At 45.7% G+C, this 23,013-nt stretch overlaps 1 protein-coding gene, 1 non-coding gene and 1 pseudogene across 2 annotated transcripts; 1 reads left to right on the forward strand and 2 right to left on the reverse strand.

Annotated features, from left to right (window-relative positions):
* Positions 1-2,119: 2,119 nt before the first annotated feature.
* Positions 2,120-9,894, reverse strand: LOC137335655 (zinc finger protein 436-like). Its single transcript, XM_068000945.1, has 2 exons — positions 9,842-9,894; positions 2,120-3,765 (listed from the first exon to the last, which is right to left on the reverse strand). Exon 2 carries the CDS (start codon positions 3,348-3,350, stop codon positions 2,679-2,681), a length of 672 nt encoding a protein of 223 aa, XP_067857046.1. The 5' UTR covers positions 3,351-3,765; positions 9,842-9,894; the 3' UTR covers positions 2,120-2,678.
* A 3,140-nt stretch (positions 9,895-13,034) lies between these two features.
* Positions 13,035-13,129, forward strand: trnay-gua (transfer RNA tyrosine (anticodon GUA)). The gene is made up of 2 exons: positions 13,035-13,071; positions 13,094-13,129. It is a non-coding gene; the product is annotated as a tRNA-Tyr (tRNA).
* A 4,148-nt stretch (positions 13,130-17,277) lies between these two features.
* LOC137336083 (zinc finger protein 850-like) overlaps positions 17,278-23,013 on the reverse strand; it is a 242,996-nt pseudogene continuing 237,260 nt past the window's right edge.

The raw sequence follows: 23,013 nt of genomic DNA on the forward strand, positions 1-23,013 counted from the left end.
TTCCCCAGGGGTCGGTGCTGGGACCACTGCTTTTCTTGATATACATTAATGACTTGGACTTGGGTATACAGGGCACAATTTCCAAATTCTTGCTACCAAAATGCTCCACTCCACTGTCATCTGCATTAAACACACATTTTTCAAGTTTATTAATGTATTATGTATTTGGTCGCAATCTTCATCAATATTATGTAATCTCCACCCCACCCCGCCAATCTGGTGCCATCTGTAAATTTTGAAATTGTACTTCCGATTCCCGAGTCCAAATCGTTTATGTGAATTGTGAACAGTGGTCCCAGAACCAATCCTTGTGGAACATCACTTTTCACCTTATACAGTGTGAGTCGCTACAATTAACCCCTGCTATCTGTTTTAGAGCAGTAGTCAAGAGAAACTTCTTTACATAGGGAGTTGTCAGTCTGTGGAATTCACTTCCACGGTTAGTGTTTGGGGCACACAGTTCTGTAATGACAAGTGGTCCTCATGTTTTTATCCAAGACAGGCCTCAGCCCAGTCATTTACTCCAAATGTTGGTGCAATAGTTCAAGCTAAGAGGCACCAGGTATCGGGAGCAGCAGTAGCTGTAAATAAAATCTAAATGTACGTAAGTAACAATAGAGTTCATTTTCATCTATTTCCAGTTTAATAACTTTTGCTGAATGTGGTCCAGGCCAAGTGTCATGATATCGGGTCAGGTTCACCATAGGAAATGAGTTTGACACCCCTGAGATAGACAATGTGAACCGGATTACCCTCATCCACTAACCCAGCAACTTCTTCAAAAAACTCAAGCAAGTTTGTAAGACAGCATTTTCTTTCCCAGAAGCCGTGTTGAGTATCTCGAATGGCTCCTTCTCTTTCCCCGTGATCATAAACAGCATCTCTTAGGATCCCTTCAAGCATCTTCCCTCAGATCGAGGTCACACTGATGGGCCTGTCATACCCCGGCTCTGATTTGTCCCCTTTAATGAAAATGGGAACTACGTGAGCTACCTTCCAATCTCAGGGGACTATCGCTGACTCTATTGAGCTGTTGAAGATACAGGCAAGGGGCTCACAGAGCACCCATCCCATCTCTTTAAACACCCGGGGGTGAGTATCATCTGGACCTGGAGCACAATGCATTTTGAGAGTTCATATTTTATCCAAAGTGACATCCCATTCTATTTTAATATTTATGATGTTATTGTTGACAGCACATCCCACAGCTGGAATCTGAGCATCATCCACAGGAGTGTAGACTGATGTGAAATAATCATTCAACAGCTCTGCCATAGCCCGGCAATCTGTCCTGAACTGTCTTTCGGTGGCACTAAAGCATCTTTAATGGTCTTCTGACTCCTGACGTAGCTGAAAAAACATTTGCTGTTATCCTCAGAATTGTGCACCATTTTCTTTTCCAAAGATCTCTTAGATTCTCTAATGGCTGCTTTTGTCTCCCTCGATTGTGGGTGATATTTGTCCCAATTCTCCGGTAAACTGAATTCATCCTGATCTGATCTGGTTTAAATGTAACATAGTTTGGGGACTCAGGAATCATTCACCGCTAGACCCACACCGACAGGTAAAGCCCCAGACGGTTCCTTAGTAAGGATTCCTCTGGTACCTCAGCATATGTTTGTCAGCTATCTTACAGTCCTCTCCTGGAGGCCCCACTCCCTGAGCCTGCAACGTTCAGCAGGGTCAGTGGTGGAGTTCCGCAGTGGGAGTGATCCCAGAGTAACTGTCGGGATCGCCCCCACCCTGTGGATGGTCCGGGTCGTGTATTTTTAGTGATCCTGGTGTCCAACTCGCACACAGCAATAAAACCATGAATTCTGGAAACACACTGCAGGTCCTTCTTTATCTGGAGATCGAATGACTGTTGTATAATTGTACCAGCAATTAACAGGCTCCTGTGAACTCCTCCCTCTGCTACTTCAATTCAGACTTTAACTCATTTATTTTTAACGGGTTTATTTTAAATGAGTTAACGCTTGCCTTAAATGGTAGACTCAGGACTGTCACTCAAACAGGTGAAATCTTCATAGAATAATTACCACAGTCATTTTCAGACTGGATGTCATACAGTGACTTTGCAGTCAGTGAAGGGAGATGAGAAAGGCCAAAGTGCCGTTTGCCCCTCTCAGTGTGGCCCTGAAGGACTGTGTCCAGGCTGAAGTTCTGTTCCCATCAGATTGTCCTTTCTGAGCTCCAGTCAGGTGATGCTAAACACTCAGGTGGGAAAAATCAAAATCGACAACAAGGTGTTTAAAACAAAGCTAATTTATTTAACAGATATTCTGAATATTAAACTCCAGCCCAGTTATAGGGGTTATTAACATCAGAAGAAACAAACCCTAACTGTCAGAATGAACATGGTTCAGTCCTGGATGGGATTAACAGCAGAATCCAACCCCTGCAGTCATATGTGAACTCGCTGGTGTCTCAGCACGTGTGATGACTGAGTGAATCCCTTCCCACACATGGAACAGGTGAACAGTCTCTCCTCAATGGGCGTGAGTTGATGCGTCAGCATTTCATTTCTGCTTTTAAAGCTCTTCTTACAGTCACTGAGTTAAAAGGTCACTCAATAGTGTGAACAAGTTGATGTTTCAGAAGGTGGGATGAATTAGTGAATCCCTTCCCACACACAGAGCAGGTGAACAGTCTCTCCCCAGTGTGAGTGCGTCGATGTCTCAGCAGTTCATTTCTGATTTTAAATCTTTTCTCACAGTCAGAACATTTAACGGCCTCTCCCCAGTGTGAACTCGCTGATGTCTCAGCAGGTTGGATGACTGAGTGAATCCCTTCCCACACACGGAGCAGGTGAATGGCCTCTCCCCAGTGTGGGTACGTTGGTGTTTCATCAGATCAATTTTGCTTTTAAACCTCTTCTCACAGTCAGAACATTTAAAAGGTCTCTCATCAGAGTGAACTCGCTGGTGTGACAGAAGGTGGGATGATCGAGTGAATCTCTTCTTACACACTGAGCAGGAGAACGGTCTCTCCCCAGTGTGAACTCGCTGGTGTGACAGAAGGTGTGATGATCGAGTGAATCTCTTCTTACACACTGAGCAGGAGAACGGTCTCTCCCCAGTGTGAACTCGCTGGTGTTTCAGCAGGGTGGATGACTGAGTGAATCCTTTCCCACACACGGAGCAGGTGAACGGCCTCTCCCCAGTGTGGCTATGTTGGTGTCTCATCAGATCAATTTTGCTTTTAAAGCTGTTCTCACAGTCAGTACATTTAAAAGGTCTCTCATCAGAGTGAACTCGCAGGTGTCTCAGCAGGGTGGATGACCGAGTGAATCCCTTCCCACACACGGAGCAGAAGAACGGCCTCTCCCCAGTGTGATTGTGTCCATGCATTTCCAGCTGTGATGGGTAATTGAATCCCTTCCCACAGTCCCCACATTTCCACGGTTTCTCCGTGGTCCGGGTGACCTTGTGTCTCTCCAGGTTGGACGATCAGTTGAAGCCTCGTCCACACACACAACACGTGTACAGTTTCTCCCCGCTGTGAATGGTGTGATGTTTTTTCAGGCTTTGGAACTGGTTAAAGCTCTTTCCACAGTCAGTGCACTGGAACACTCTCACTCGGGTGTGTGTGTCTCGGTGATTTTCCACTCACACTGATGTTTGAAATCTTCTCCCACGGATAGAACAGACAAACGTTTCTCCTTCCACATTCAAAGGCCGATGATATTCAGGTCCTGATGAATCGAGTGACTCTGTCAGATCTTGACGTGATCTTTGGTGTGAGTTTCCCTCTGCAAATCCTCCCCTGTAAAAGGAGTTTATAAAAGTTATCAATGTAAGTACAGGATAGAAATTCAGTTCAGATAACTCTACTTTCTATGGAACATTATTTCCTCTCTCATTCCTCAAAGCTGTAAATCCCTGTCCCACAAACTCTCCCTCCTCCCTGTGCTGAAATCCAAACCCATCGCATCATCTTTCAGTGGCCCTAAACCATGAGTGAAAGGGTGAGAGAGGAATGTGAGAGTGAGTGTGAGAGAGTGAGTGTGAGAGAGTGTGAGATAGTGAATGTGAGTGAGTGTGAGATAGTGAATGTGAGAGAGTAAGTGTGAGAGAGTGAGTGTGAGAGAGTGAGTGTGAGAGAGTGAGTGTGAGAGAGTGAATGTGAGAGAGTGAGTGTGAGAGAGTGAATGTGAGAGAGTGAGTGTGAGAGAGTGAGTGTGAGAGAGTGAGTGTGAGTACAGCAGTGGGCTCGGTGTGTAGAATGAAGTGGGGCAGGTGGACCATGTTTCAGTGGGGCAGCAGTGATCATAATCTCATTAGGTTTAGAATAGTTATGGAAAAGGACAGGGGACAGTCAAATGTGAAAATACTTAACTGGAGGAGGGTTAATTCCAGTGAGTTAAAACGGGATCTTGTCCAGGTGGATTGGAATCAAAAATTGGCAACAAAACAGTAATTGAACAATGGGAGGCCTTGAAGGAGGAGTTGGTTCAGGTTCAGAGCAGACAGATCCCCACGGGGGAGAAAGGAAGGGCATCCAAAGCTAGAGCTCCCTGGATGACTAAAGAGATAGATAGAAATTAAAATGAAACAGAAAAAGGAGGCTTATGACGAATTTAAGGTTCATAATACAGTCGTGAACCAGGCTGAACAAAGAAAGTACAGAGGAGATCTAAAAAAGGGAATAAGAGGTGCAAAGAGAGAGTATGAGAATAGATTGGTGGTTAACATAAAATGGAATCCAAAAGTCTTTTATGAACATACAAAAGGGGAGTCAAAGGAAGGGTGGGGTCGATTAGGGACAAAAAAGGAGATCTTCTTGTGGAGGCAGAGGGCATGGCTGAGGCACTAAATGAATACTTTACATCCGTCTTCACCAGAGAAGAGGATTCTGCCATTGTACAGTAAAGGAGGAGGTCGTAGTGATATTGAAGACGATCAAAATAGATAAAGAGGTGGTACTTAAAAGACTGGCAGTGCTCAAAGTAAAAAAGTTTTTCGGTCCAGATGGGATGCCTCCTAGATTACTGAGGGAAGTAAGGGTGTAGATAGCGGAGGCTCTGACCACAATCTTCCAATTCTCCTTGGATATGGGAGTGATGTCTGAGGACTGGAGGATTGCAAGTGTTACACCCCTGTTCAAAAATGTGGGAGAGGGATAAACCCGGCAATTACAGGCCAGTCAGCCTAACGTCGGTGGTGGGAAACTTCTAGAGGCCAGAATCCGGGACAAAATTAATTCTCACTTGGAAGAATGTGAGTTAATAAATGACAGTCAATATCGATTTGTTAAAAGTAAAATCATGTCTGACTAATTTGATTGAGTTCTTCAATGAAATAACGGAGAGGGTTGATGAGGGTAGTGCACTCGATGTTGTGTAAACGGACATTTCAAAGGCGTTCGGTAAAGTGCCACCGAATGGACCTATTAATAAAATTGAAGCCAATAGCAGCATGGATACAAAATTGGCGGAGAGACAGAATGTGGAGATCAGTGGTGAACCGTTGTTTTACAGACTGGAAGGAAGTATACAGTGATATTCCATAGGGGTGGGTATTAGGACCATGAATCTTTTTGATATATTTTGATGGCCTGGACGTGTAACTAGTGGGGTGCCGCAAGGATCAGTACTTGGGACTCAGCTATTTACAATATATATCAATGACTTAGCGGATGGGACCGAGTGTAAAGTATCCAAGTTTGCTGACGACATGAAGCTAGGTGGGAAAGTAAGCTGTGAGGAGGACACAAAGAGTCTGCAAAGGGATATAGACAGGTTAAGTGAGTGGGCAAGAAGGTGGCAGATAGAGTATTATTTGGGGAAATGTGAGGTTATTCACTTTGGTCGGAAGACTCGAAAAACAGAATTTTTAAAATGGTGAGAAACTATTAAATGTTGGTGTTCAGAGAGATTTGTATGTCCTCGTACAAGAAACACCGAAAGATAACATGCAGGTACAGCAAGCAATTCGAAGGCAACTGGAATGTTGGAATTTATTGCAAGGGGGTTGGAGTAGAAGAATAAGGAAGTCTTGTTGCAATTGTACAGGGCTTTGGTGAGACCACACCTGGAGTACTGTGTACAGTTGTGCTCTCCTTATCTAAGGAAGGGTATATGCAGCGAAGGTTCACTCGATTGATTCCTGGGATGAGACGGTTGTCCTATGAGGAGAGATTGAATAGAATGGGCCTATGCTCTCTGGAGTTTAGAAGAATGTTAGATATTTTATCAGTACATTAAGAACAAGAGGATAGCTAAGGAAAAGGTGGGACCTATCAGGGATGATAAGGCTAACTTGTGTGTCGAAGCAGAACATGTGGGTGGGGTTTTAAATGAATATTTTTTCTCCGTATTCACAAAGGAAGGGGATGATCCGGACGTAGTAGTTAAAGAGGACAGGTGTGAAATATTGGATCAGGTAAACATGACGAGAGAGGAAGTACTAGAGGGACTGGAATCCTTGCAAGTCGATAAGTCACCAGGGCCGGATGGATTGTTTCCTGGGCTATTGGAGGAAGCCAGGAAGGAAATAGCGGATGCTCTGAGGATCATTTTCCAATCCTCATTAGATACAGGGGAGGTACCGGAAGACTGGAAACGTAAGACCATTGTTTAAAAAGGGTTCAAGGGAAAGACCGAACAATTATAGGCCGGTCAGTCTTACCTCGGTGGTGGGCAAACTATTAGAATCAATACTGAGAGATAGGATAAACTGTCGCTTGGAAAGGGATAGTTTAATCAGGGATAGTCAGCATGGATTTGTTCAGGGAAGGTCATGCCTTGCAAATCTGATTAAATTATTTGAGGAAGTGACGAGGAGGATTGATGATGGTCGTGCTGTTGGATGTTGTCTCCATGGATTGTAGTAAGGCATTTGACAAGGTCCCACGTGGCAGACTGGTCAGAAACGTAAAAGCCCATGGGATACAGGGAAATGTGGTGAATTAGATCCAAAATTGGCTCAGTAACAGGAAAGAAAGGGTAAAAGTCGATGGATATCTTTGCGAATGGAAATCTGTTTCCAGTGGTGTGCCATAGGGCTCAGTGTTGGGTCCCCGCTGTTTGTGGTATATCTTAATGATTTGGACTTGAATGTCTGGAGCATGTTTGGCAAATGTGCAGATGACACAAAAATTGGCTGTGTAATTAATAGTGAAGAGGGTAGCTGTAGACTCCAGGAAGATATCAATGGGTTGGTGGAGTGGGCGGAAAAGTGGCAAATGGAGTTCAACTCGGAGAAGTGTGAGGTAATGCACTTCGGGAGGGCAAACAGTGAAAGGGAATACGCAGTAAACGGGAATATATTGAGAGGGGTGGAGGAAGTGAGAGACCATGGAGTGCATGTGCACAGGTCCCTGAAGGTGGCAGTACAGGTAGATAAGGTTGTGAATAAGGCATACGGAATGCTCTACGTTATTAGCCGAGGTATAGAATACAAAAGCACGGATGTAATGACTGTATAAACTGTATAAAACGCTGGTAAGGCCACAGCTGGACTATTGTGTGCAGTTCTGGTCACCACATTACAGGAAGGACGTTATTGCTCTGGAGAGAGTGCAGAGAAGATTTACAAGAATGTTGCCAGGGCTTGAAAATTGCAGCTACGAGGAGAGATTGGATAGGTTGGTGTTGTTTTCCTTGGAGCAGAGGAAGCTGAGTGGTGACTTGATTGACGTGTACAAAATGATGAGGGGCCCAGATAGAGTAGACAGGAAGTATCTGTTTCCCCTAGCAGAGAGTTCAAGAACTAGAGGAAATAGATTTAAGCTGATTGGCGGAAGGATTAGAGGGGACACGAGGAAAAATTGTTTTACCCAGAGGGTGGTGGGTGTATGGAATCCGCTGCCCGAATTGGTGGTAGAGGCAGGGACCCTCAACTCTTTTTAAAAAGTACCTGGACATGCATCTAAAGTGCTGTAAGCTGCAGGGCTACGGACCGGGTGCTGGAAGGTGGGATTAGAATGGGCACCTGGTTGTTCTTCGAGCCAGCGTGGACACAATGGGCCAAATGGCCCCCTTCTGTGCTGTATCTTTTCTATGGTTCTAAGAATGAGAGGTGATCTCATTGAAACTTGTAAGATTCTGAGAGGGCTTGAGAGGGTAGATACTGAGAGGATGTTTCCCCTGGCTGGAGAGTGTCAAAGTAGGAGCATTGTCTCAGGATAAGGGGTCGGCCATTTAAGACTGAGATGAGGAGGAATTTCACCACTGAGAGGGTTGTAAATCTTTGGAATTCTCTACCTCAGAGGGCTGTGGATGCACAGTCGTTGAGTATATGCAAGGCTGAGATTGATAGATTTTTGGACTCGAAGGGAATCAAGGGACATGGGGATTGGGCAGGAAAGTGGAGTTGAGGTCAAAGATCAGCCTTGATCTTATTGAATGGCAGAGCAGGCTCAAGGGGGCGTATGGCCTACTCCTGCTCCTATTTCTTATGTTTTTATGAGCCGTCACATTTTCTTCGTCATTGACAGGCTTGCCCTGAAATTCACCATTTCTCCTTCATTTACAGATGCTCCCTGACCGATCACCACTTCTCATTCATCGACAGACTCCCCCGACCTTCACCATTTCGCTTTCATTTACAGACGTTCCCTGATCTGTCATCATTTATCATCTATTTGCAGATGCTCCCTGACCGATCACCATTTCTCCTTCATTTACAGATACTCCCTGACCAATCACCATTTCTCCTTCATTGACAGACTCTTTCGGAGCCAATCACCATTTCTTCATCATTTACAGACGCTCCCTGCCTTATCACCACTTCTGCTTCATTTACAGACTCTCCCTGACCGATCACCACTTCTGCTTCATTTGCAGACTCTCCCTGACCGATAACCATTTCTCCTTCATTTACACACACTCCCTGACCGATTACCATTTCTCCTTCATTTTCAGACGCTCTCTCACCGATTACCATTTCGCCTTCATTTATAGACGCTCCCTGACCGATCACCATTTCTCCTTCATTTACAGATGTTCCCTGACCGATCACCATTTCCCCTTCATTTGCAGACGCTCCCTGACCGATCACCATTTCGCCTTCATTTACAGACGCTCCCTGACCGATCACCTTTTCTCCTTCATTTATAGACGCTCCCTGACCGATCACCTTTTCTCCTTCATTTATAGACGCTCCCTGACCGATCACCATTTCCCCTTCATTTGCAGACGCTCCCTGACCGATCACCATTTCGCCTTCATTTACAGACGCTCCCTGACCGATCACCTTTTCTCCTTCATTTATAGACGCTCCCTGACCGATCACCTTTTCTCCTTCATTTATAGACGCTCCCTGACCGATCACCATTTCCCCTTCATTTGCAGACGCTCCCTGACCGATCACCATTTCCCCTTCATTTGCAGACGCTCCCTGACCGATCACCATTTCGCCTTCATTTACAGACGCTCCCTGACCGATCACCTTTTCTCCTTCATTTATAGACGCTCCCTGACCGATCACCATTTCCCCTTCATTTGCAGACGCTCCCTGACCGATCACCATTTCGCCTTCATTTACAGACGCTCCCTGACCGATCACCTTTTCTCCTTCATTTATAGACTCTCCCTGACCGATCACCATTTCTCCTTCATTTACAGACGCTCCCTGACCGATCACCATTTCTCCTTCATTTACAGACGCTCCCTGATTCGATGAGTCACGAGGTTTGACGCTGACTCTGCGCATGCTCGGAGGCCGCGGGCCGTGTGTCGAGTTTCGGGTCTGATCTGAACCGGAGCCCCCGGAGTGTAGAGAGAGAGAGGAGAATGTTCACTGTTTGATATTCGGGCCCGGGGCCGCACTCGGGGTTTGTGAAGCCCCCGCCCCCTCCCCCGGGGTTTATTAACCCGCTCCCCCCGCCCATCTCTCACCTGTTGCGGACACGATCTCGGCCTCACTCCCCGCCCGCCGCGCATGCTCAGCTCACACTGCCCGGGTGATTGACGGGAGCTCCGGACCAATAGGAAGAGCGGAGAGGGACTGGAGGACCGAGCGGGCGGTTGGTCCTCCAACCAATGGGAGTGTGTGAGGGGCGGGACTTGCGGCACCGAGTGGGCGGGGCTGAGCCCGGATCTCCCTCATTGGCTGAAACTCTGCCTCATTTTGAAAGCTGATTGGTGTGAAACTCTTGGGGAAAACTGGCCCTTTGTGTTGTGGAGAAAAACCGATGGAACCGAGTGGGTGGAGCAAAGATTTCAACATTGGGAATGAAATGGATTAATTCAGGACAGACAGCAGGGATTATTGGAGGGAATAACACAGTGTGGGGATAAAATGCAATGGAGGTTGTGAAGATGGATTGTTAAAAAGTGTTTGAGAAGATGCCGGACAGGAGGCTTGTTGATCAGATTCAAGCTCCAGATCCCTTTCAACCCTCACACAACACAAACCCATCAATCTCAATATTGAACATTTCAATCGAGCCCCAGCATCCACAGCCTTTCGGGGAAGTGAGTTTATGATTTCCACCACCATTTGTGTGAAAAATTACTTATTTTGCTCATAAATGACCTCGCTCTAATGTTAAGATCATCAAGAAGTTGTCAGATGGAGTATCATGTGGGGAAATGTGAAATTATTCACTTTGGTGGGAAGAATAGAAAAGCAGAATATTTTTTTAAAAGGTGAGAGACTAAGAAATGCTGTTGTTCAGAGGGTTTTGGGTGTCCTTGTACACGGATCACATGAAGTTAATATGCAGGTACAGCAAACAATTAGGAAAGCAAATGGTATGTTGGCCTTTATTGCAAGGGGGTTGGAGTATAAGAGTAAGGAAGTCTTTCTGCAATTATATGGGGCTTTGGTGAGACCACACCTGGAGTACTGTGTACAGTTTTGGTCTCCTTACCGGAGGAAGGATATACTTGCCTTCGAGGGGGTGCCACAAAGGTTCACTGGATTGATTCCTGGGATGAGATGGTTTTTGTGTGAGGAGAGATTGAACAGAATGGCCCTATAATCTCTGGAATTTAGAAGAATGAGAGGTGATCTAATTGACACGTCTAAAATTCTTAGAGGGCTTGAGAGGGTAGATGCTGAGAGGCTGTTTCCCCTGGCTGGAGAGTCTCGAACTAGGAGGCATAGTCTCAGGATAAGGGATCGGCCATTTAGGACAGAGATAAGGAAAAATTTCTTCACTCAGAAGGTGGTGAATTTTTGGAATTCTCTACCCCAGAGGGCTGTGGACGCTCAGACGTTGAATATATACAAGAATGAGATCGAGAGATTTTTGGACACAGAAGGACTCAAGGAATCAGGCAGGAAAGTGGAGTTAAGGTAGAAGATCAGCCATGTACTTACTGAATGGCAGAGCAGGCTCGAGGGGCCGTATGGCCGACTCATGCTCCTATTTCTTATGCCCTCTTGTTCTGGATTCCCCCTCCAGATTAAATCATTTCTCTGTATCTACCTTATTGAATCCCTTTATTATTTTAAACATCTCGATGAGATCACATCTCAATGTTTTAAACTCATTGGAATAAAAACCAAGTTTATGCAACCCGTCCTCATAATTTAATCCTTTTAACCCCGGCGTCATTCTGGTGAATCTGCACTGTATCTTTCCCAAGGCCGATTCATCTCTCCTGAGGTTCGGTGCCCTGTTCTCCAGATGGGGTCTGACCAAGGTTCTTTACAACTGAAGCATCACTTCTGTATTCCAACCCCACTCAAGATAAAGATCAACATTAAATTAGACTTGTTGATTATTGTCAAGATTTGAAAGGTATTTGCAAAGGATTCGAGGAGATCTTAGAGTTGGGATTTTTCTTTATTCTGTCCACTCAAGGAGTTTGATAACAGACTTACTACTTTGAATTTAGTGCTGGATTATTGAGCCGTGATGTATTTATTGTTTGTATTTTGTTAAATACATTTGCTGAGTGGATTTAAATTGAAGACGAGATTCCCAGACCTGATGCTCTATTCACACATCGAAGGTGAGAGAGATGCTGTGGGACACACGATAAGTCCAGTAGCTGAAAGTGATTCACAGACTGGGTTTTGTGTTTGGTGATCCCGGGTACATTACTGATACCTTCCCTGGATCCCAAGGCTGGGAGAGGCACTCGGGAAGGACCGGGGAACTGGGACTTGGCCATGAGAGTAATTGAAGGTATGAGAACTGAAATACTTTACAGCGAGAAAGGAGAAAAGACATAATAATCGGTAATTAGGACATCAATTCGTCTCTTATCTTGAATACAGCAAGTAATTGAACCTTTCCGTTTGAAACAAAATTGATTTATTTGATATTTATCCAGAATATTGAATTTCAGCCCAGTTATAGCGGTTATTAACATCATCAGAAACAAATCCCAACTGCCAGAATGAAGTTCTGCTGCTGAAACCCTCATCCGTGCCTTTGTTTACCTCTAGACTCGACGATTCCAATGCTCTCCAGGCCAGGCCTTCCACTTTACACCCTCCGTAAACTTGAACCCACAATTTCCAGATCAATAATCAGTCACATTATTCACTGCGTCACTGGCCCAGGCTGTGGAGAACACGGAGCAGCTCCCACTCCCACAGCGCTGCGGTATGAGCAGGTACCGAGTCAGCCTCAGTCATGAGCACTGGAATCCACGAGTCCGGGTGTGTCAAAGGTGCACCTTGAACAATCACCAAAGTGAAACATTTTTGCCGCTTCCCTTCGATACCTCAGCTGGTCAAGTGACAAGACTGTCGCGGAACATAAGACAAAGTCATTCTTATGTCATTTGTTCAATTCCTGCTGAAGGAGTACGCGTGCTTTTGCAATAAGCAGCAATTAGTTCAAGGTCGCTCTCTTAACTTTACAGGCACCTTACAGATTAACATGTTGCCATGAAGGCACAGGACGCCTCTTTTCCTTTCACAAACCGTAAAACTTTCTGTGTCTGCCCAAACAAGGCTGTTTTGCCTCTGCTCACCAGCAGGGAGTGCTTTTGAGCAGCAATACTTCAAAACACTCAGCTCTCGCTTTCAGGCAAAAGAAGTCTTCGATCAGCACTGGACTCCACGAGTCTGAACATGTCAACAGGCGCACGGTGAACAATCACCAAAGACAATCCTTTCTATCGCTTCCCTTCGATAGCTCAGCTGGTAGAGCGGAGGACTGTAGTGAATTAAACCAAAGTAAAGTCATCCTTAGGTCGCTGGTTCAATTCCGGCTCGAAGGAGTGAGTGTGCTTTTGGAATAAGCAACAATTACCTCAAGGTCACTCTCTGAACTTTACAGGCATCTTACAGATTAACATGTTGCCACTCAGGCACAGGACACCACTTTTCCTTTCTCAAACCTTAAAGCTTTCTGTGTCTGTCCGAGCACGGCTGTTTCACTCGAGCATTTCCCTCTGCTCACCAGCAGGGAGTGCCTTTGAGCAGCAACACTTCAAATCGCCCTCAATTTCAGGCAAAAAAGGTCTTCGATCAGTCAGTCAGTCAGGGCTCACGCTGCTCCCTCAAGCTCGGGCGGCTGTTGCTTTCCGGTGACCTCGTCTTCCTTCCGCAGGCTCGGGCTCTTCTCAGCATCATTCATGATTACTGTGGCTTCCCGTTCTGCTGTTCCTCACTTGCTGATGCTCGATACCGCCGATTGGAGCAAAGTATTTAATATATTCAGGAAATGGCAACCCAAGGCAAGATTTCTCTGCTGGTCGTGGAGCAGCTTGGAGGCGAGTGCGAGGCGGGAACTGTGAAGGGCGATTTACAAACAGCAAACGAGGAATTAGCTCAACTGGTAGAGTGCTCACTTGGCATGTGAGAAGTAGCGGGATCGTTGATTATATTCTCCACTCACCGTTTGCCTTGGGGCAATTATACAGAAACAAGAGTGTTGTCATTGAGTCCATAGCCCATGTACTTCCGAAACTTCACTGTGTGTTTGGGTACGGAGAGGTCAAGGGGCAGCAAATCTTTTGATGTGCTGCTGTAAGCAAAAGTTCTTGATTTTGCTATGCAGCAAAGATGGAAAGATGAGGTGAGAGATGGAAAATAAAGCATCGTAATCCTTGATGCCTTCTCTGAAGATTGAATTCAGGAATTTCAGATTATGGCACTGAACCACTGCTTTCTGCACTGAGAAGGCACTTACCAGGTATGGAGCCAGGCAGCACCAGCAAGTGGAACAGCTTGCAAGGTATTGAAAGCCATAAAATAATGCAGTTTGCATTAAAAAAACTCCCAAGCCAAGTAGGAATCGAACATATCGTCTGCTGAGCCATAGTCAGATGCGTTATCCATTGCACCACTAACCCCAGTTATAGTGAGGAAGTGGCAGTGGGAGACAGTGGGCATGGCTGAGGTACTAAATAAATACTTTGCATCTGTCTTTGCCAAGGAAGAAAATGCTGCCAGATTGTCAGTGAAGGAAGATGTAGTTGAGATACTGGATTGGCTAGAAATTCATAAAGAGGAGGTACTTGAAAGGCTGGCTGGACTTAAAGTAGAAACGTCACCTGGTCCGGATGGGATGCATCCTCGGTTGCTGAGGGAAGTAAAGGTGGAAATTGCAGAGGGACTGGCCATAATCTTCCAAATATCCTTAGATATGGGGATGATGCCAGAGGACTGGGGAATTGCAAATGTTACACCATTGTTCAAGAAAGGGTGAAAGATAAAACCCAGCATCTACAGACCAGTCAATTTAACCTCGGTAGTGGGGAAAGTTCTCGCAACGATAACCCGGGCACAATTAGCAGTCACTTGGACAAGGATTAGGGAAAGCCAGCACGGATTTGTTAAAGGCAAATCGTGTTTAACTAACTTGATACAGTTTTTTGAGAAGGTAACAGAGAGGGTCGATGAGGACAATTCGGTTGCTGTGGTTTGTATGGACTTCCAAAAGGCGTTTGATAAAGTGCCGCATAATAGGCTTGTCATCAAGATTGAAGCCCATGGAATAAAAGGGGCAGTAGCAGCATTGATACAGAATTGGCTGAATAACATGAAGCAGAGAGTCGTGGTGAATGACTGATTTTCGGAATGGAGGGAGGTGTACAGTGGTGTTCCCCAGGGGTCGATGCTGGGACCACTGCTTTTCTTGATATATATTACTGACTTGGACTTGGGTATACAGGGCACAATTTCCAAATTCTTGCCACCAAAATGCTCCACTCCACTGTCATCTGCATTAAACACCCATTTTGCAAGTTTATTAATGTATTATGTATTTGGTGGCAATCTTCATCAATATTATCTAAACTCCACCCCACCCGCCAATCTGGTGTCATCTGTAAATTTTGAAATTGTACTTCCGATTCCCGAGTCCAAATCGTTTATGTGAATTGTGAACAGTGGTCCCAGAACCAATCCTTGTGGAGCATCACTTTCCACCTTATACAGTGTGAGTAGCTACAATTAACCCCTGCTATCTGTTTTAGAGCAGTAGTCAAGAGAAATTTCTTTACATAGGGAGTAGGCAGTCTGAGGAATTCACTTCCACGGTTAGTGTTTGGGGCACACAGTTCTGTAATGACAAGTGGTCCTCATGTTTTTATCCAAGACAGGCCTCAGCCCAGTCATTTACTCCAAATGTTGGTGCAATAGTTCAAGCTCAGAGGCGCCAGGTATCGGGAGCAGCAGTAGCAGTAAACAACATCTTAATGTACGTAAGTAAAAATATAGTTCATCTTCATCTATTTCCAGTTTAATAACTTTTGCTGAATGTGGCCCAGGCCAAGTGCCAGGATATCGGATCAGGTTCACCAAAGGAAATGAGTTTGACACCCCTGAGATAGACAATGTGAACAGGATTACCCTCATCCACTGACCCAGCAACTTCTTCAAAAAACTCAAGCAAGTTTGTGAGACACGACCTTCTTTCCCAGAAGCCGTGTTGAGTATCTCTAATGGCCCCTTCTCTTTCCCCGTGATGATAAACAGCATCTCTTAGGATCCCTTCAAGCATCTTCCCTCAGATCGAGGACACACTGATGGGCCTGTCATACCCCGGCTCTGATTTGTCCCCTTTAATGAAAATTGGAACTACGTGAGCTACCTTCCAATCTCAGGGGACAATCCCTGACTCTATTGAGCTGTTGAAGATACAGGCAATAGGCTCACAGAGCACCCGTCCCATCTCTTTAAACACCCAGGGGTGGATATCATCTGGACCTGGAGCACAATGCATTTTGAGAGTTCATATTTTATCCAAAGTGACATCCCTTTCTATTTTAATATTTATGATGTTATTGTTGACAGCACATCCCACAGCTGGAATCTGAGCATCATCCACAGGAGTGGAGGCTGATGAGAAATAGTCATTTAACAGCTCTGCCATAGCCCGGGAATCTGTCCTGAACTGTCTTTCAGTGGCCCTAAGCCATCTTTAATGGTCTTCTGACTCCTGACGTAGCTGGAAAGACATTTGCTATTATTGCCACAATTGTGCACCATCTTCTTTTCCAAAGATCTCTGAGCTTCTCTAATGGCTGCTTTTGTCTCCCTCGATTGTGGGTGATATTTGTCCCAATTTTCCTGTAAACTGAATTCATCCTGATCCGATCTGGTTTAAATGTAAGACAGTTCAGGGAGTCGGGAATCATTCACCCCGAGACCCACACCGACAGGTAAAGCCCCAGACGGTTCCTTAGTAAGGAGTCCTCTGGTACCTCAGCATATGTTTGTCAGCTATCTTACAGTCCATTCCTGGAGGCCCCACTCCCTGAGCCTGCAACGTTCAGCAGGGTCAGTGGTGGAGTTCCGCAGTGGGAGTGATCCCAGAGTAACTGTCGGGATCGCCCCCACCCTGTGGATGGTCAGGGTCGTGTATTTTTAGTGATCCTGGTGTCCAACACGCACACATCAATAAAACCGTGAATTCTGGAAACACACTGCAGGTCCTTCTTTATCTGGAGATCGAATGACTGTTGTATAATTGTACCAGCAGTTAACAGGCTCCTGTGAACTCCTCCCACTGCTATTTTAATGCAGACTTTAACTCATTTATTTTTAACGGGTTTATTTTAAATGAGTTAACGCCTGCCTTAAATGGTAGACTCAGGACTGTCACTCAAACAGGTGAAATCTCCATAGAATAATTACCACTGTCATTTTTAGACTGGATGCCTCACGGCCACTTTACTGTCAGAGAAGGGAGACGAGAAAGACCAAAGTGCCGTTTGCCCCTCTCAGTGTGGCCCTGAAGGACTGTGTCCAGGCTGAAGTTCTGTTCCCACCGGACGATCCTCCCCCCAGATTGTCCTTTCTGAGCTCCAGTCAGGTGATGCTAAACACTCAGGTGGGAAAGACTAAAATCTACAACAAGGTGTTTAAAACAAATCTGATTTATTTAACAGATATCCAGAATATTAAACTCCAGCCCAGTTTTCGGGGTTATTGACATCAGCAGAAACAAACCCCAACTGTCAGAATGAACATGGTTCAGTCCTGGATGGGATTAACAGCAGAATCCGACCCCTGCAGTCATATGTGAACTCGCTGGTGTCTCAGCACGTGTGATGACTGAGTGAATCCCTTCCCACACACGGAGCAGGTGAACAGTCTCTTCCCCCATGAGCATGTGTTGATGTGTCAGCAGTTCATTTCTGCTTTTCAAGCTCTTCTCACAGTCAGTGAATTAACAGGTCACTCAATAGTGTGAACAAGTTAATGTTTCAGAAGGTGGGATGAATTAGTGAATCTCTTCCCACACATGGAGCAGGTGAACAGTCTCTCCCCAGTGTGACTGCGTCGATGTCTCAGCAGTTCGTTTCTGATTTTAAATCTCTTCCCAAAGTCATAACATTTAAAGGTCTTTCATCAGTGTGAACTCGCTGGTGTGTCAGCAGGGTGGATGACCGAGTAAATCTCTTCTCACACACGGAGCAGGTGAACGGCCTCTCCCCAGTGTGAGTGCGCTGGTGTGACAGCAGATCAATTTTGCTTTTAAATCTCTTCTCACAGTCAGAACATTTAAAGGTCTTTCATCAGAGTGAACTCGCTGGTGTGACAGAAGGTTGGATGACCGAGTGAATCTCTTCTCACACAAGGAGCAGGTGAACGGCCTCTCCCCAGTGTGAGTGCGTTGGTGTCTCACCATTTCATTTCTGATTTTAAATCTCTTCCCACAGTCAGGACACTTAAAAGGTCTCTCATCAGTGTGAACTCGCTGGTGTGACAGAAGGTGGGATGACTGAGTGAATCCCTTCCCACACACGGAGCAGGTGAACGGCCTCTCCCCAGTGTGAGTGCGTTGGTGTCTCAGCAGATTCCTTTTGCTTTTAAACCTCTTCTCACAGTCAGAACATTTAAAAGGTCTCTCATCAGAGTGAACTCGCTGGTGTGACAGAAGGTGGGATGAATGAGTGAATCTCTTCTTACACACGGAGCAGATGAACGGGCTCTCCCTACTGTGAACTCGCTGGTGTGTCAGCAGGGTGGATGAACCAGTGAATCCCTTCCCACACACGGAGCAGGAGAACGGCCTCTCCTCAGTGTGAACTCGCTGGTGTGACAGAAGCTGAGATGACCGAGTGAATCCCTTCCCACACACGGTGCAGGTGAACGGTCTCTCCCCAGTGTGAATGCGTTGGTGTGTCAGCAGGTTACTTTTGCTTTTAAACCTCTTTTCACAATTCGAACACTTAAAAGGTCGATTATCAGAGTGAAATCGCTGGTGCATCAGGAGGCTGTATGACTGAGTGAATCCCTTCCCACACACGGAGCAGGTGAACGGCCTCTCCCCGGTGTGATTGCGTCGATGAGTTTCCAGCAGTGACGGGTAATTGAATCCCTTCCCACAGTCCCCACATTTCCACGGTTTCTCCGTGGTCCGGGTGTCCTTGTGTCTCTCCAGGTTGGACGATCAGTTGAAGCCTCGTCCACACACAGAACACGTGTACAGTTTCTCCCCGCTGTGAATGGTGTGATGTTTTTTCAGGCTATGTAACTGGTTAAAGCTCTTTCCACAGTCAGTGCACTGGAACACTCTCACTCGGGTGTGTGTGTCTTGGTGCTTTTCCACTCACACTGATGTTTGAAATCTTCTCCCAGAGATAGAACAGACAAACATTTCTCCTTCCACATTCAAAGGCCGATGATATTCAAGTCCTGATGAATCAAATGACTCTGTCAGATCTTGACGTGATCTTTGGTTTGAGTTTCCTGTCTGCAAATCCTCCCCTTCTAATACCCTGTAAAAGGAGTTTATAAAAGTTATCACTGTAAGTACAGGATAAAAATTCAGATCAGATAACTCGACGTTCTATGGAACATTCTTTCCTCTCTTATTTCTCAAAGCTGTAAATCCCCGTCCCACACACTCTCCCTCCTCCCTGTGCTGAAATCCAAACACATCGCATCATCTTTCAGTGGCCCTAAACCATGAGTGAAAGGGTGAGAGAGTGAATGTGATAGAGTGAGTGTGAGTGAGTGTGAGAGAGTGAATGTGAGAGAGTGAATGTGATTACAGCAGTGGGCTCGGTGTGGAGAATGAAGTGGGGCAGGTGGAGCATGTTTCACTGGGGCAGCAGTGATCATAATCTCATTAGGTTTAGAACAGTTATGGAAAAGGACAGGGGACAGTCAAATGTGAAAATTCTTAACTGGAGGAGGGCTAATTTCAGTGAGTTAAAAAGGGATCTTGTCCAGGTGAATTGTTATCAAAAATTGGCAACAAAACAGTAATTGAACAATGGGAGGCCTTCGAGGAGGAGTGGGTTTGGTAGAGAGTAGACTGATTCCCACGAGGAGCAAAGGAATAGCATCCAAAGCTAGAGCTCCCTGGATGACTGAAGAAAAAGAGATCACCATATCTCCTTCATTTACCGATGCTCCCTGACTGATCACCATTTCTCCTTCATTTACAGACACCCCCTGACTGATCACCATTTCTCCTTCATTTACAAACACTCGTTGACCGATCACAATTTCCCCCTCATTTGCATATGTTCCCTTATCGATCACGATTTCTCCTTGATTTACAGATGCTCCCTGACCGAATACCATTTCTCCTTCATTTACAGACCCTCCCTGACCGATTACCATTTCTCCTTCATTTCGACACTCCCTGACCGATCACGATTTCTCCTTCATTTACAGACGCTCCCTGACCGATCACCATTTCTCCTATATTTACAGACGCTCCCTGACCGATCACCATTTCTCTTATATTTACAGACGCTCCCTGACCGATCACCATTTCTCCTTCATTTACAGACGCTCCCTGACCGATCACCATTTCTCCTTCATTTACAGACGCTCCCTGAGAATTCCCAGTTCACACCGCGCATGCGCGGGGCCGCGGCCTTTAGTTCAGAGTTGGTCCGGAGCGAAACGGGAGAAACCGGAAACCGGCGGGTAGTGAGGGGGGATAATGTTCACTGTTTTATATTCGGGTCTGGGGCCGCACTCGGGGTTTGTGAAGCCTGAGCCTGGGCCTGAGCCCGGACCCGGGCCCCGGGGTTTATTGATCCTCTTGCTCCGATCCTCTCACCTGCACCGAACGCGCTCCTCCCGCAGCCTCCACTGACCGCGCATGCTCAGGACACACAGCCCGATAATGAGTCACTACTGCGCCTGCGCGCTGTGCTCCACTGATTCAGATAGGGCACAATCTGTACCGCGCAGCATGCTGGGTGTTGCAGCCGCCATTGCTGGTCTTAACATCTTGCTGAGAAGCAAATACTTTGGAAGAAGCGAGAGCGCGTTTGGACCAAGGAAAATAAAATTAACTGAAACCCCAGCTCTTCGTGCCATTTAAACTGGCACAAACACACAGCGCAGACGCTCCACCACTTTGGTAAACTCCAGAAAATATTATTTACGGTAACTTTTATTAATTTCGTTTTATTAAATGTTGCAACTGACGGGTTCAATTAAGGTTTATTTTCGAACTGCACCTCAGGATGTCAGTGTCAACACTAATCCCACCATGGTGATGAAGGAGAGTTCCGTATCAATGGGAGGAGCGGAAATTGACTGGAGGGGTGAGCGGGTGTGGGGTGTGTTGGTCCTCCAATCAATCGGAGTGTGTGAGGGGCGAGAGTTGCGGCACAGAATGGGCGGGTCTCAGCCCAGATGCCCGTCATTGTCTTAAACATAATTTTTAAAATCTAATTTATCTTAAACTCCAGAAGACGACTTGATCTTTCTGTTGCGTTTTGAAACAGATCAGAGCAGATGAGGTGGAGCAAGCATTTCAACATTTGTTAGAAAAACACATTAATTAAGAACAGCCAACATGGATCATTTGAGGGAACTCAAGTCTACTGATAAAGGGAATGTAGTGGATATTGTGTACATTGATTGTGAAAGGGTGTTTGGTAAGATGCCGGACAGGAGGCTTGTTGATAAAATTAATACTGCCCTTATTATCGGGAATGAGGCAGTGTGGATAGGAAGTTGTGTAAAGGGCAGAAAACAGAGAGTAGTGGTTAATGGATGTTCTTCAGACTGGAGGGATATTAACAGTGGTGTGCCCCAGGGTCAGTGTTACCATGGCTCTTCTCAATACAGAGAATGATCTGAGCTTGGATATGTGGGACACAAGGTGAAGATTTCTAGATGACGCCAAAATTGGCACCTTGGGCAATTGTGACGTCCACGGGTTAGTAAATGGGGCAGGTGAAATTTAATGCAGAGAAATGTGACGGGATGCATTTTGAGAGGAAGAAAAATGAGATGAAATGTAAACTAAATGGTCAAAGTCTTAAAGTCGAGCAGCAAAGAGACTTAGGTGTGGAAGGTTCTAACTGATGCATTGTCTTATTAATTAACAAGTCTGAGAGTCAGCAACTTTAATACCTCATTAAGAAATATATGAGCAAATTCTCTTGCCTCTACCGTTCCAGAGGAAACATGCAAATGCCCCGTGTAGACGAGATCAGTCCTCTGGATGGAACGACGGACGCCCTGAGCTTGATCTCGGGTGTCTCCAGTCCCAACTGCCCCTTACATCAGTATCCCCTCATTTTTATACCCTGTTGTGATCCATCTGTCACTGGAGCTGCAACTTCCCTAATCTGTGGTTTACAAGGACACATTGCTTGGTTCCCAGCAGTTACTTTTCTTCAGTAGTGTTCTCCTGATCCCTGAACTACCCTGCTTACTGTTAATTAGAATCATAGAATCATAGAAAATTTACGGCACAGAAGGAGGCCATTCGTCCCATCCAGCCTAATCCCACTTTCGAGCACTTGGTCCATAGCCTTTTAGGTCACAGCACTTCAGGTGCATATCCGGGTACCTTTTAAATGAGTTCAGGGTTTCTGCCTCGACCACCCTTTCAGGCAGTGAGTTCCAGACACCTATCACCCTCTGGGTGAAAAATGTTTTCCTCAGCTCCTCAATAATCCTACTACCAATCACTTTAAATCTATGCCCTGCCCTTTGTTTATTGACTTCTCTGCTAAGGGAAATCGGTCCTTGCTACCCAGCCTATCACGGCCACACATAATTTTGTACACCTCAATGAAATTACTCCTCAGCCTCCTCTGTTTCAAAGAGAACAATCCCAGCCTATCCAATCTTTCCTCGTGCATAAAATTATCCAGTCCTGGCAACATCCTCGTAAATCTCCTCTGTACCCAATCAAGTGAAATTACACCCTTCCTGTATTGTGGTGACCAGAACTGTACACAGTACTCAAGTTGTGGCCTAACCAGTGTTATATACAGTTCCAGCAAAACCTCCCTGGTCTATGCCGTGGCTAGTAAAGGAAAGAATTCCATATGCCTTGTTAACCACCTTATCTACCTATCCTGCTACCTTCAGGGATCTGTGGACATGCATTCCAAGGTCCCTCACTTCTTCTACACCGTTCAGTATCCTCCCATTTATTGTGTATTCCCTTGCCTTATTTGCTGGCCCCAAATTCATTACCTCACACTTCTCCGGATTGAATTCCATTTACCACTTTTATGCCCACCTGACCAGTCCATTGATATCTTCCTGCACTCTACAGCTTCCTCCTCACTATCAACCATGCGGCCAATTTTGTATCACCTGCAAACTTCTTGATCAAGCCCCCTACATTTAATTCCAAATCATTCATATACATCACAAAAAGCAAGGGACCGAGTACTGAGCTCTGCGGAACCACACTGGAAACAGCCTTCCAGTC

The sequence above is a fragment of the Heptranchias perlo genome, chromosome 20, assembly GCF_035084215.1.
Source record: "Heptranchias perlo isolate sHepPer1 chromosome 20, sHepPer1.hap1, whole genome shotgun sequence".
NCBI classification, from domain to species: Eukaryota; Metazoa; Chordata; class Chondrichthyes; order Hexanchiformes; family Hexanchidae; genus Heptranchias; species Heptranchias perlo.